The sequence below is a fragment of the Phyllostomus discolor genome, chromosome 7 (assembly GCF_004126475.2).
Source record: "Phyllostomus discolor isolate MPI-MPIP mPhyDis1 chromosome 7, mPhyDis1.pri.v3, whole genome shotgun sequence".
NCBI classification, from domain to species: Eukaryota; Metazoa; Chordata; class Mammalia; order Chiroptera; family Phyllostomidae; genus Phyllostomus; species Phyllostomus discolor.
In genome coordinates this window covers 53,164,247-53,179,322 of record NC_040909.2, presented here as the reverse complement: position 1 = coordinate 53,179,322, position 15,076 = coordinate 53,164,247, and the positions used below count along the sequence as shown (strand labels likewise).

The 15,076-nt window shown below is 38.2% G+C and overlaps 1 protein-coding gene across 1 annotated transcript in view; it reads left to right on the top strand.

Annotated features, from left to right (window-relative positions):
* Positions 1–15,076, top strand: part of FHIT (fragile histidine triad diadenosine triphosphatase) — a 1,459,115-nt gene that overhangs the window by 1,167,965 nt on the left and 276,074 nt on the right. Inside the window, exon 5 of the mRNA XM_028518409.2 lies at positions 9,975–10,120. Within this exon, the coding sequence (XP_028374210.1) occupies positions 9,975–10,120 (146 nt within the window). The remainder of the gene's footprint in view (positions 1–9,974; positions 10,121–15,076) is intronic.

The following is a 15,076-nucleotide window of genomic DNA, read 5'->3' as shown; positions in this document are numbered from 1 at the left end:
TACCAATAATACTAGATTTTTATCATGGTTACTTAGGCATTTCAAGACCTGGATATGACTTCCATGCCATTAAGAAAGCAGGAAAGGGAGCCTTAGCAAAATATTTTTGTTGCTTTTTAATTGAAGAATGGCAGATACTTAGTATGCATGCTGATATTCTTCCCAACCTCCTGACCATACATACTAATATACCCCTCCATCTTCTCTCCTGATCTTTATCAAGGCCTCTGAATCTTCTTTAACACACTTCTCTAAGCAGCTATTACAAATTATTTGGAGTTAGCAGAACAAATGAAACCTATTTAACAAACTCGCTCTTGTCACTGTAAGAACAGATGATGAGAAAACCTGCAATGGTGGTCTGGTACCCACCACACAACCAATGTGGCTGGTTGCTGTGGAAGAGGAAAGAGGGCTTTGGAGTTTCACACTAGCAGTTAAGGGCCCTAGTTTATAAGTGACATATATCACTTTTGTTCACAAATCCTTGGTCAGAATTTCTTCAGCTTCGCCAGCCTCAAAGATCCATGATGCGTAAGCCATGTACCTGGACATGGCAAAAACCTCAAATAGTTGACAAACAGCACTAATGACTACCATGTCCCATCTGATGTATTTTAATGCTCAATTTTTCAGAATAGTTCATTTACCAGAATGCCCTCTTGCTTTCTTCATATGAATAATAAGATGTTTATTTTTTTTAAAGATTTTATTTATTTTTAGGGAAAGGGAGGAAGAAAGCAAGGGAAAAACATCAATGTGTAGCTGCCTCTCATGTACCCCCAACTGGGGACCTGGCCCACAACCCAGGCTCATGCCCTGACTGGAAATTGAACCAGTGACCCTTTGGTTCATAGGCTGGCACTCAATCCACTGAGCCATGCCAGCCAGGGCTACTTTTTGATTAAAAAGCAGAAATTTTTCAGTATCTCTATGTTTAGGTAAGTGATGCTCAGTATTTCCAGTAAACATCCCCTGCAATATTTGTCCTATGCAATGTTCTACAAAGAAAGAAAAAAAGTAAAATAATAATAGTTTTATTTGTAAGCAAATATGAGAAATGCTTCAGAGTATCTCTTCTTTTGGGGAAGTCAGAATGAACATTAGCACATTAAGCATACTGATGAGTAGTGTTATAAATAAAAGACTTATTTTACCTAATTTCATTCAGCATTTCTTAATCTTTTTGACCACAAGATTTTTTTTTGTATAGTATCTAAAAACATCTCATGGACCCAGTGTTCTGGTGAATCACTCTAATGAACACTGCAATAGTACTTGGATACTTTTATGAACTTGGGAGACATTGAAATAGTGTAGACAACTTTAAATACCACATGGCCCTCTCCAGAGCTTTTACTTTATATCACTGTGACATTGGTTATGCAGATTAATGTGTTCAGTTTCAACTTCTGAATGTGGAAAAACAGGTGTGGGTAATACTGTCTACCTCAAAGGGCACAGTAGGCAGCAAACAAATGTTATGTATTCTTTCCTTCCCCTTCTGTTACTATTCATTTCCCCCACATATTTAGTTTCATATAAGCATAACTGTTGCCAATTCTGATTCTCCTAGTATAATCAACACAAGATTCCTCTAACTTAAAAAAAATCACAGAGTTATGTATGAAATTTAGACCAAAGAATTGGCCTCCAGGCTGCAGGCTTCTCTTTCATTTGCTTTCTTTGAAAGCTGCCTGTTTGCTTCTCCCTATGAATTTGATTTTCACCTCCTAGCAGCCAGAGCAGTGCCTAGAGAATGATACCTGGCTTCTGTGCCCCTAGGTAACTAAAGACTCACTCACACTGTATCTTTGGCCCAAGGCATTCTCCAGGACAGAACATGAGAATTCTTGTAGATGTTGGTGAGATGCTTGCCCTGAGATCCAGGTACAGATCCATGAACAGAGTAGTATCATTATCTGGATCACACTGTGCTGGAATTCATCGCTTTCTGAAATTGCATTCATGCCAGTTGTGCTTATGGTTTTTGCAAGGTCTAGGATTATTTGTTAGAGCAAGTGATTCACTACAAGGGTCTGCAGAACTCTGCAGTACAGGCAGGAAGGTTCTGTGCTTGTGACTTAACTGCATACTGATTTGCCTTGCAGATGAATAGAGACTCTTCTTTATTATTAGTTTAGAAGAATGGCTAATTCTTTGTCATAGCATTTGATACAAACTCACTCCATATTCATATATACACACGCTGATCAGCCTCATCAAAATCAATGATATTTTGATGGTTTGATTTATTTTAGTGTTTTTATATTTTGAATCCCTAGAATAGATCAAATATAGAAAAATAGGTAGGAGCAAGTCTGAGTATAATATTCTGCTGTCTCCTTGAATTAATCATCTAAATTAGTACATTTCCATTTTTCTGTCATGACCCCATATTTAAATATTTCATATTTGTCATGGAAATACTCATAAAATTATTTTTAATCATCAATTATTATCCTTGATGAACAAATTTTGAACTTATCAAATTTATTCTGAATAATAATGTAGTAACACAATGAACATCTAGTATAGTTAGGCAGATTCTCACTTTGACAGAATCTCGCTTTGTTCTCGATTCCACCAGGCCTTTGCAGTTGTTTCTGTGGTTCATAGCTGTTTTCATGTTCTATACCCACTCTCATTGGTGGTGACTGCTTAGAGATCAGGATTGACAAGGATTCTGAGTCTCTGTGGTGCAAAAAGAAAATTTGTTAGTCAATTGTTAATGTCTGCCATAGGTTTAGTATTGGAATATGTAGCTGAAGTGCAACATTTTGTCATCTCCTGTATAAATAGAAAGAACTTTGGTTTGGGAAGCCAAACAGCTGAATTTCAATTTCAGTCATGTCCTTAACTGTGTCTTTGAACAAATCAGTTAATTTTTCTAACCCCCATTTTTTTCTAACAAGGAAGATATTGGAGTAGATAATATTTAGAATCCATCCCAGCTCTAAAATAACATGGGTGTATACAGTCACTAGAATATCCAAGATACCTTGGGCACCTGTTCATCTTTGCAAAACCCCCAGAACTTCTTTTCAGAGTCACCAACTTTGGTAGATTGTTATAATAATGTGGGTTGACACTCTGTGACTTCCAGTGCCCATGCTTCTTTTCAATGTGTTCTTTCCACTCCTTCTATCAGGAGATGGAATTTAAGAGCACAGAGATTAGGGGCCCAGTGAACTGTCTGGAAGCAGTTGCATGAGTAAGCTCAGGTGAGACCAGCTGCAAAAGTACCCACAGGATTATGATAAGAAAACAAGTCAATGTTCCATTATGCACCAGCGTTTTTAGGGTAGTTCATTATGCAGCAATGGATAACTGAGACAGAAGTTTGGAAGTCAGGCAGTAGCTTTCTTAGGTCTAAAAGGCCAAACAGTGGGTGCTGGCTGTCTGCTGAGGATCTCAGTTCTCCTCCATGTGACTTGTTCTCCAAGAGGCTAGCTGGGCTTTTTCACAGCATGCTTATCAGGATTCCAATAGAACAACAACAACAACAACAACAACAAAACCCAGAAGATGCAAATTTTGTTAATACCTGAACATAGCAAGTCACATAGGAACACTTCCGTCACATTCCACTAATCAAAGCAAGTCACAAGGCCAGTGCAGATTCAAAGGGAGGGGACATAGCCTTCAACTCTTGATGTGAAGAGGAGCAAAGTCACTTTGAAGAGGGACATGCAGAATGGGAAAGATTCTTGTAGTAATATTTGCAAATAGTCTACCACAACCATTTTAGGTACTTGACTAGTGCAAAGATTCATCTGATTTCTTTCTATAATTGTGTGTATTCTGGGTTCGCTGTGTAACAGTGAGAGTTTACCACAGGGTTTGGCACGTTGTCACATCACTGTAATGTGGCAAAAACACACTGTTTATATCCAATGTAATGAGACAGTCACTTCTGAGCTGGTGGTGAAGTGGAGAGAAAAAGGAGGGGAAAGGCATTACCAGGTTTTTAGTAGGCCTTGGTGATATAAATGATACTATGAGGAAGTCAATGGCTTCCAATAATTAGGCTGTCCAAAAGCAAAGGGATTGTTCAGTGTGTCTGACAGTGTAATCCATTGACATTGATCAGAATATCTAATCTTACTCTGGAGCCTGGCAGCCCAGTGGAGTCAAAGTTACCTTGAAGCAATCTACGCTTAAAGATGGAAAAGAGAGAAAATGCAGGCTCTGCATTTCACATTACTTCCTCCCTCTGACCCCCTGGTGCAAGATAGTTCTCTGAAGTTGCTGCCCTTACTCACAGTTCTGTGTTAGGGCAAGGGCCCTGTGTATGACCTCCTCTGTCCAACACTGAGGCCCTCTTCCACCATAAGACTTTATGTCTCTTCTGCTTTCTTCCTTCAAGGCTAGGTGTTTTTCAGGACTTTAGCAGTTTTGCACAGTATCTTTGAATTTCATGAAACCCACAATTCTCTTCCATAAACAAAGGAACTCTGGGAACACAGTGCACACTTTTAATAAGAGGGTAAACAGAGACTGATCATGAAAGATAAAAAACATCACAGAGCACTGGTTAATAACATGGACTTTGGAATCAGACAGGCTTGAGTTAAAGTCTAGTTTAGTCTTGTATTGGGGGTGGTGCTGTCTTGCACAAGTTTCTTATTTTCTATAAGCTGAAATTTCCTCATCTGAAAAATAGGAATTATGAAAGTATTTTATGAGTTAGTTGGAAAGATAAAGTAAATTTGAGTACATATATAAATGAAACAGTGATTTTTAGCTAAAGGGGGAATGCCTGATGACTTTATTTGAAGCTAACCATAAGTTATGAGGCCATTTTCAAGGACTGATTTGATCCAAATTTGGAGAAATGCATGCTAATTTTAGAGACTGGAAACACAAGCCCATACTGAAAAGTTTATCCAGCCCATAGGCAGAATTAGGTTCAGCCTCCTCTGTGCTCCCACAACAATCTGCACTGATTTCTATCAATAGCTCTCATCTCTCCATGTTGTAATGATCTGTTTACACTGCACGACAGTTTGGGATATTAGAGTGTGAACTCTGCAAGGTCAGTTACTCCATTGTACTCATCTTGGCATCCTAAACTGTAATACAAGCCCTGGGCTGAGAGAAGGCTTTAGCTGTGAAATGGATGGGTGAGCGGTTTGCCAGCCGACCCATTGTTTGAGTTACTCCCCCATTTGTAAAGCCCACTTTAAATCTCATCTGCAGTACGAAGCCTTCTTTGATTTTCCTCTGCTATGAGGAATGTTTTTGTCAATCATAGGCACTAAATTGTAATTATTGGTCTTCTTTTCTTTTGAAAAATTGTTATTACTAAATAGATGCCTCTATTTATATTGTAGGGAGAGACCAGATTGCATTTGATAATCTTCTTTCACAGTTTTTCATGTGTGATACATACTGGATCAACATACATTAAATTCCATTGAGTAGATTAACTTCCTCAAGGGCTATCTTTGCATGCTGGCTAACAAGTCTCCGCGGAGATGTCAACCTCAAGCAAAGAGGATGCAGGAGAAGTGCATTCCTATTGTCTGTGTGTAATATAGGATTTGTCCATTAACAAAGCCTAAGAGTCTCCATATTAAATTATACTACATCAGTGATATTACCTTAAAATAATTGCCATATAAACAGTGGCAGTAGAATTACAAGAGCTGTCTACTCTCCTTCAAAATTAATTTGCTTTCCCTGACTTGTGTGTCAAGGAGGAACCTGTAACACACACCTACCATCTTTAAGCAATATGATGTTTTCTTCCAAGACTTATGCACTTATTTTGAGAAAATACTTTTATTTTCAAATGAGTTTGTAAATAACACACTACTTTGATCCTCTCGTGTGTTTGCAGATCATATGCTGCATTTTTCCAATTAGAGATGAAACTAACTCGGTTTACTTGTGTTGGGGAGAAATACTCATGATTCATTTCATGGTGTCGATATCATAACACATTTTCTGATGTGATTAGTCTTTAAAAGCATTGTACACAGGCATGAACATGCTCTAACATGCTCGGATGTTTTTCTTAGACAATTAAATTTTGTAAGATACCATAAGATTTATCCAGTATGCTCTTAAGATAGCATTGTAGTCCTCGACTTAGGGAAGGAAGAGTAGGAATCCAACACATCTTGTTCCCTTTAGTTACCTCTTTCTAATGTGATTCCTCCATATCAGGATTGAAACCTTAAGGCCCACGGGCCAAATCTGGCCAGCCTCCTCCTTTTGTTTACTGGAACATGGCCACACCTATTAGTGTTTGTATTATGCATGACTCCTTGGGCTCATGGCCCACCAGCCTAAAATATTAATATTTACATATTTGGTCCTTTGTAGAAAAAGTTTGCTTACTTGCTCTAAATCCTTTATGAACACATTTATATTTCCAGTTAGCCATGGGACAATCTATGCAATTCAGAGTTTATTCATGGTTATTCTGGAACCCTTACCTTATTAAGGTGCCCCAGGTTTCTCTGCCTCTATAGCCCTCTGTTCTTATGCTGTGCCTCCCACAGTGCTGTAGCTCTCTGTCTCAATCCCTGTTTCCTGGAATGGAAAGACAAGAGCAACTTCTTACTCTCCTTGCAATTCCTAGAACCTAGCACAATGTCTACACTTAACTAGTGCTCACTGTTCATTGAATGAACAAACGAATTACATTTCCTAGTCATAGTATAAAGCAGCATTTTTCTATACATAGTTTATCTGACACTTTGAATATTCTAGAAACCACTTCTTTCTAATTATAAAAGGATTTTTAAAAAGGATTTTACCTTCATAATTATATTTCCTTTGGGCTTATATGAAAATCAGTTTACATTGCAAATGAGTTTATATTTCTCCAGCTCTTATCCAACATTAGTTCTATTTTAGATATTAAGCATCAGTCTCTTTGAATTAAAAAAAATCTTTCAGCCCATCCCAGTTTTGTATAGGTAATTGAAAAGTAAATGAATTTCATCAGAATTTTAGTACTCAGAGGTGGGTGATATGAGATCTTGTGTATTATTTATGTATTCATTCCAGTAATACTTATTCAGTGTCTCACATGTCATAAGTGGTAAGGAAATATCAGTAAACAAAACTAAATTTTCACTCTTGTGGAGCTTATGTTCTTATCCAGGTAGGTGGTAACCAACAGAAGAAAACCATCTGCTGGTGGCAAGGGCCAGAGAAGATGAAAACCGGTGATGTAAGAGTGAGTAAGCAGGTAACAGTTTAAACCTCTTAGCAGTGAAATATTCCTTTGAGAGAGTGGCATTGGAATAAGAATCTGAATAATAAGAAAGGAGTGACCATGTGAAAATCATGGAGAATTCAATTCTAGGAAGAACAAATAGCCAGGGAATAGGCTCCAAATCAGGGAAGGAGCTTACTATGTTTGAGGAACAGAAAGAAAGCACATGTGGCAGATATAGTGTGCAAGAGAGGGGTGGGGAAAGAGGAGATCTGGAGGTGGGTAGGTATCAGGCAGGATGTAGCCTGTTGTGAGGTTCAGGCAGAGGCTTTGTTCTGCTCTGGCTTTAAAGGAGCTGAAGGAAGACAGTTGATCCTGGCTTTCTGGTGTTCAATCAGTCCCTAGAATGGCCCAGGGAGTGGGTTGGATGGTTGACCTGCTGCTGGCCAAGTCTACTACTCACACAGCACCCAGAGCTCCAGGGGTTCACCCTGTATAACTCCAGGCCCATCTACCCTCCTACAGGGTTGTATGGAGCCTACCTTTGTGGTCACTCTCAGGTTAATAGGCCTGCTAGGCCATCCTGTTGGTCCCAGCAAAACAAAGAAAGCAGTCACTGCTATGAACACCTGTCCAAGTAAGCACCCTTGCAAGCTATCTTTATTTATCTTATTATTTGCATAGAAATATGTGCTCATCGTATGCAGATAAAATAACTTCTTAACAAAAGATTGGGTTGCAGGGAGTGTATGTGTCAGGACAATGTTGCCTAAATGGGCTGGTGAAAAATAGTCACCTAAATGAGAATGTGTTTAACCTGTTTAACTGTTTTGTGTCATGTTGTGTTACTATTATTAATGTTTAATCAAAACAATAAATGTATGTGGTGTATCACCCAGCATTTGGATAGATACACAGGATAAAACATCTGACAAATTCAGACATTTTTGATTCCATAAACATTTTAAACCATTAAACATTTGGCCAAGCCAATCCTTAGCATCAGACTCACAGAATGGACAGATATGTGATAAGATATTTATATGGCATTGAAAAAAGAGCTTTCAGATGTCATTGACATTACTAAAATTACAAAGGCTGTCAAATTCATTCCACCAATTTTCACAGTAAGCAATTGCTTAAATAAAATGCTGTTTCTTCCACACCTAGTTTCTGTGTAGACATAGCCTACCACTCTATTGTGGGTATTGTTGGCAGCTTGCAACTTCGTCATCTTGCTGTGGTTTGATGAAGTCAGGGCCTAAGGGTGGGTGTAAATTAAAGCTGGGAGGAAGAAGATGGGGAAAGGTCTCTTTTAACAAAGAAAAGCAACTCAGTGGGAGTGGAGACTGGCAATCTGTTAAAAAGGAAATGAAAGGAAATTCTTTATTTCTAAACAGTTCATTGACCCATGATAATAAAGCAGCCCTGCCAAAAAAGGGATAATTATCTTTTTAAGCATCAAATGCCCCATGGGCGAAGGCCTCTCCCTTCTCCTCTCTTGAAAAATGAACTCAGATTAAACAAATGCTCCTTTTCTTAGTTTACCATTGACATGAATTTCCTGATTATGAGCAAAATTAATCAGCATTCCCTTGCCTTCCCTTGCTCTCGTGAAAATCAGGCCTGCCCAGTGGAGCTCAGGGCATTTTCCCCTGGGCCTGGGTCCCACCATGGGTCTGATGGGCTAAAATGCTTGATATTCCGATGAAACTAGCAGTTGTTGAATTATGGTTTTACTATGACCCGTAGCTACTTAGCTCCAGGCAGAAGCATGTTCTCCTAAAACAATAAGAACAAAGGACAAAAGAGAAAAACAGAAAACAACATTATAGTGATTTTTCTCCTGCTGGTATCTAAAAACTTAACAAAATTTAGTATGTCTCATATGTGCATGTATGTGGGTATATGTGTTTATACCCACACATATATAAGTTCAAAAACGAAAAGAAACTGAAGTGTTATTAATGATGTAATACTGAATGATAATTTGCTATCAACAAATGATCGAGTGCATATATCCATTTGCTCTAGATCTTGTTTGTTTAGACCAATAATGTAAATACGTTGATTTGTCTAACTTACAGATTGCACTGAAATACTTTTGTTTGCAAAAGCAGACAACCCTTTTCTTAACTTAATGATTTACCTTCAACTGCCTTCTTAAATTCTTAATCATCAGTTTGAGGAATCCTTGTCATAAATTGTTTAACCATGTAAACATCTGTAGGTTATAGAGGAAGTTCATTGTATGTTTTCAGAATGGCTACACTAGTTTTAAAAATAAAATAAATAAAACTATTATTATATTTTCATTACATGTTTCTCCAAAGAGATATTAAAATTAAAATTTTTATCACGATGCTCTAGGTAGAGAAACCAGCTGGATATTCCAGTTGTTTTCCCAGCCCCTTGGGCTTCTTGAGACAACAGCACATTAGAATAGGGGTCAGGAAATAATGGTACAGAACAGATCTTACCTCTTGGCATAATTATCTCAGCAAGCACTTACTTGAGTCTCTCCAAGATACTGATACCCCTTGCTCTTCACAGACTTTCTTCAGCTCAGCACAGCTTCTCCTTCAAAGTATAATTAACCATGTTGGAAAATCTTTTTGAAGTCCTTGGAGTTCGATTGTTGGCAAGTATTTGTTTGGTTGTTGGCAAGTATTTGTTGGATTTTATTTAGTCTTTGAGAGTTCAGGCCTGGGTCAAGGGGACTCAGTACTGTGGGTATAAACTTCTTGGTAAAAATACTACCAAAAGCAAGCAAAGTGTCCCTTAACAGACTTCACTGCAGATGTCCTCGTGTGTCCCCTTCGGCCAGTGGAGCGCTTCCGAGATCTGCGTCCCGATGAAGTGGCTGATTTGTTTCAGGCAACCCAGAAAGTCGGCACTGTGGTGGAAAAGCATTTCCAGGGGACTTCTCTTACCTTTTCTATGCAGGTGAGTATATAGATACTCAGAAATTAGTTTTCTTCCTTTCCAAATTCTAGCATTGGGCTTTGTCCCCCTTTTAACTGGCCATCTCAGAGGGAAGGCAGTTGTGGTTATTTGTGTCTTACATAATAGTGGAAGAAGATGTAACAATCCAGGACCACCTTGCTGCCCACTGGCCCCATGTGGACTGTGGAATATCAGCTGAGATGACATCTGCAGCGCTGTTTACAAGACAGGTGGGAGTAATGGACACATATTTAATGGGCATTATAACATTCCAGATCTTTTACTGGAACTAGGGCTGGACAAGTTGTTTTGATTAAATGGTAACTGTGTTTTAAGCACTGCCTGAGCTTAGCCCTGTTCAACTTCCAGTGGAGTCAAGGTATGCAGGCTAGGTGGGGCCTTACTCTCAGAGGGCAAACCCTTTCTCTGTCTGTAAACCCAGCTTCAGTGATTGATTATGGATTGGCCAGAAGCTGGATTGATAGAATATTTGGTATGACGAGACTCCTAGTAAGGAAATGAGACCCTGAATCAATGCAGATCTTTAGGCACAGGCTGAGTCAACCCTTGTAGTACGGTGCCCCGGGGAAAGAGCTGGGGTATCAGTACACATTAAAGTCCTTTGTGGCCTCGAAAGTTGGTGACTCTGCAAAACCCTTTGGAATGAAATGGATTATTCCATAATATGAGGGAGGACCCAAAAAATCAGAGTTTATTTATAGAAAATTGTGTATTTATTCTTACATGTTTAAACTTCAGTCATCTTCAAAGTACTCCCCATGATGCAATACACCTATTGAGACATTTTTTCCACTGCTCAAAACAGTTTTTGAAGTTATTGATTCTGATGCCTTTTAGTGCTTCTGCTGGTTTTTGTTTCACCTCTTCCAGACTGGCAAAATGTTGCCCTTTGAGGAATTTTCCCTTGAGGAAACAAAAAAAGTCGCTTGTGGTGAGCTGGGGTGAATGATGAGGGTAGAACACGGGAGTCATGCTGGTTTTGGTCAAAAACTGTGGAACACTCAGCACAGTGTGGTAGGTACACTCATAAATTACCAATAATGAAATGGGCAAATGTGTTGAAAATGTCTTCAAAAAAACTTCACTGAAGCTGAACACAGCCTCTCACAGCAACACCAGCTCTAACACTGATACAGATGAGATCCTAGAACACTCACCTAGCAAGGCAAGTCTACAGGGAGCTTGCCCTCCAGAAGATAATTCCCGGGATTTTTTTTTTTTTTTTGGCTCACCCCTCATATGAGACCCTGTACCCAGTGCTTTAGTTAAACTGAATAGTAGAGGAGCTTTTCAGCTCCTGAGCTCTCTACCAAAGGTAACAGAGAAATAAAGTCACTGTTTTCAGGTATGAAAGGCTCTGACTAAAAATGCTCATCTACTCAAAATAGACTTCTTGGCCACTATATCTATGTTAATAGTATCTAAACTTCCCTGTAAAACCTGGAACATGTGCATGTGAGGGTGGGTGGTATGTCAAACCATTTGAGTTACCTTCAGACAGGTTGTTAGGCTCAGGGTGGACCTATCAAGCTTGTGCTGTAAATCTTGTTTACAGAGGGACCAAATGAAGGCAAGTAGGGGAAGACATCTGTCAGTGCTTAGGGAAATAGTAAAAGAAAAATCACATATAGAGAAAATGGCTAGTACTGGTTCTCTAACATGATTTACTAGAAAGTTAATTTGATAAATATAGGAACTGACTTGTGCTTTGAGTAGTTTCACATATACAGTCTTTTCAAACATTTTTTATTGTTTATTGTATTACAGTTGTCCCAATTTTTCCACCTTTGCCTCCTTTGCTCACCCCACTCCCCATTCTCACAGTTCATCCCCACACCATTGTCCATGGCCATGGGTCATTCATACATGTTCTTTGACTACTCCCTTCCCCTTCTTCCCATTCCTCTCCTCTACCTCCCCTCTGGCCCCTGGCAGTCTGTTCCATGTTTCTTGGTTCTATTTTGCATGCTAATTTATCTTACTCATTAGATTCCTTTTATAAGTGAGATCATATGGCATTTGTCTTTCACCACCTGGCTTATTTCACTGAGCGTGATAATCTCTAGTTCCAACCATGTTGTCACAAAAGGTAGGAGTTCCTTCTCTTTTTCTGATGTGTAATATTCCACTATGTAAATGTACCACAATTTTTTAATCCACTCATCTACTGGTGGGCACTTAGGCTGTTTCCAGCACTTGGCTATTATAAATAGCACTGCTATGAACATAGGAGTACATATGTTCTTTTGAATTGGTGTTTCATGATTCTAGGGTACATTCCCAGCAGTAGAATTGCCAGGTCAAAAAGCAGTTCCATTTTTGAATTTTTGAGAAAATTCCACACTTTTCCACTGTGCCTGCACCAGTCTGCATTCCCACCAACAATGTACTAGGGTTCCCCTTTCTCCACAACTTTGCTGTTTGTTGATTATTAATGATGGCCATTCAGAGAGGTGTGAGGTCATAATTCATTGTGATTTTAATTTGCATCTCTTTGATGGCTGGTGATGTTAATTCTTTAATGTGTCTATGGGCCCTCTCTCTGTCCTCCTTGGAGAAGTGCCTATTCAGGTCCTTTGCCCATTTTTTAATTGGATTGTTTCTCTTCCTGGTATTGTCATATGAGTTCTTTATATATTTTGTCTAATGTATCATTGGCAAGTATCTTCTCCTATACAGTTGGTTCATACTTTATTTTGATGATGGTTTCTTTAGCCATGCAGAGGCTTTTTAATTTAATATAGTCCTATTTATTTATTTTCCTTCATTTCCCTTGCCCTAGGAGATATATCATTGAAAATATGGCTACACAGAATATTTGAAGTTTTATTTCCTATGTTTTCTGCTAGGATTTTATAGTATTGCAACTTATATTTAAGTCTTTTGCCCATTTTGAGTTTATTCTGGTGTATGGTGTAAGTTGGTGGTCTAGTTTCATTTTTTTTGCATGTACCAGTCTGGTTAAAGGTTAGTCAATTTTGTTTATCTTTTCAAAGAACCAGTTCCTGGATTCATTTATCTTTTGGATAGGTTTTTTAGTCTCTGTATCATTTAATTCTGCTCTGATCTTGATTATTCCTTTCCTTCTACTCACTCTGAGCTTTGTTTGTTGTTCCTCTAGTTATTCTAGATGTAAGGTTAGGTTGTTTATATGAGATTTTTCTGTCTTCTTTAGGTAGGCCTATATTGCTATGAACTTCCCTCTCAGAAGTGCCTTCTCTGTGTCCCATAGGTTTTGGGTTGTTTTGTATTCATTTTCACTTGTCTCCAGTTACTTTTTAATTTTTTCTTTGACCTCACTGTTGACTCATTCATTATTTAATAACATGCAATTCAGTCTTCATGTATTTGATTGTTTTTAGTTTTTTCCTTGAGGTTGGTTTCTAGTTTCAAACCTCTGTGATCTGAGAAGATGCTATGATTTCAATTTTCTTGAATTTATTGAGGCTGGTTTTGTGTCCTACCACATGGTCTGTCATTGAAAATGATTCATGTGCATTTGAAAAGGGTGTGCAGTTTGCTTCTTTGGGGTGAAATGCTCCATATAAATCAATTAAGTTCACTTAATGTAGAGTGTTGTTCAATGCCACAATATTCTTGTTGATTTTTGGTTTGGACGATCTATCCATTGTTGACAGTGAGGTGTTAAAATTCCCTATGATGACTATATTTCTGTAGATCTCCTTATTAAAGTCCAAGACTTTCCTTATATATTTAGGTGTTCATATGTTGGGTGCATTTATGTTTACAAGGGTTATTTCCTCTTTTTAGACTACTCCCTTAAGTATTACATGATGACCTTCTCTGTCTCTTGTGGAAGTCTATTTTGTCTGTTATAAGTATTACTATCCCAACTTTGTTTTTCATGTCCATTTGGAATTTTTCCCCCCTGTTCTTTCACCTTCAGCCTGTGTAGATCTTTTGTTCTAAGGTGGGTCTCTTGTAGACAGCATATATATGAGTCATGTTTTCTTATCCATTCAGTTACCCTATATATTTTGATTGGAACATTCAATCCATTTACATTTAGGTATTATTGATAAGTATTTATTCATTGCCATTTTTTTCTTTTATACAAGTGTTCCCCTCTTTCTCTCTATCTCTTTTTCTTAAAGTAGTTCCTTTAGCATTTGTTGCAATGCTGCTTTAGTGGAGACGTACTTTTTTTGCCTTTTTTTGGTCTGGGAAACTTTATTTTGCTGTCCATTTTAAACGAGAGCCTTGCAGGGTATAGTAGTCTTTGTTTCAGGGCTTTGCTTTTCATTACTTGGAATATTTCATGCCATCTCCTCCTGTCATGTAGTGTTTCTGTTGAGACATCAGCTTATAGCCTTATCAGAGCTCCCTTGTATATTACTTCCTGTTTTTCCCTTGCTGACTTTAAGATTCTCTCTTTGTCTTTGAATTTTGGCATTTTAATTATGATGTGTCTTGGAGTGGGCCTCTTTGGTTTCATATTGATTAGGACCCTCTGTGCTTCCTTAACTTGCATGACTTTTTCCCTCACCAACTAAGGGAAGTTTTTCTGACTTATTTTTTTTCAAACACGTTTTCTATCCCTGGCTGCTTTTCTTCTCCTTCTGGATATTCCTATGATGTAAATACTGTTATGTTTCATGTTGTCTTTCAGCTCCCTTAAACTATCTTCACTCTTTTTCAGTCTTTTATCATTTTGTTGCTCTAACTGGGTGTTTTTTTTACCTTGTCTTCCAGCTCACTGATTCAATCCTTTGCTTTATCTACCTTGCTTTTAATTTCTTCTAGTGTATTCTTTATTTCAGATACTGTGTTCTTCATTTCCTCCTGCTTCTTATTCATGGCTTCTATGTCCTTTTTCATGATGATGTAGTTATCACTACGTTCCCTGTAGATACCATATAGTTTCTTGTTGTTCTCACTGAACACCTTGAGTATCCTTATAACCATTACTTTGGA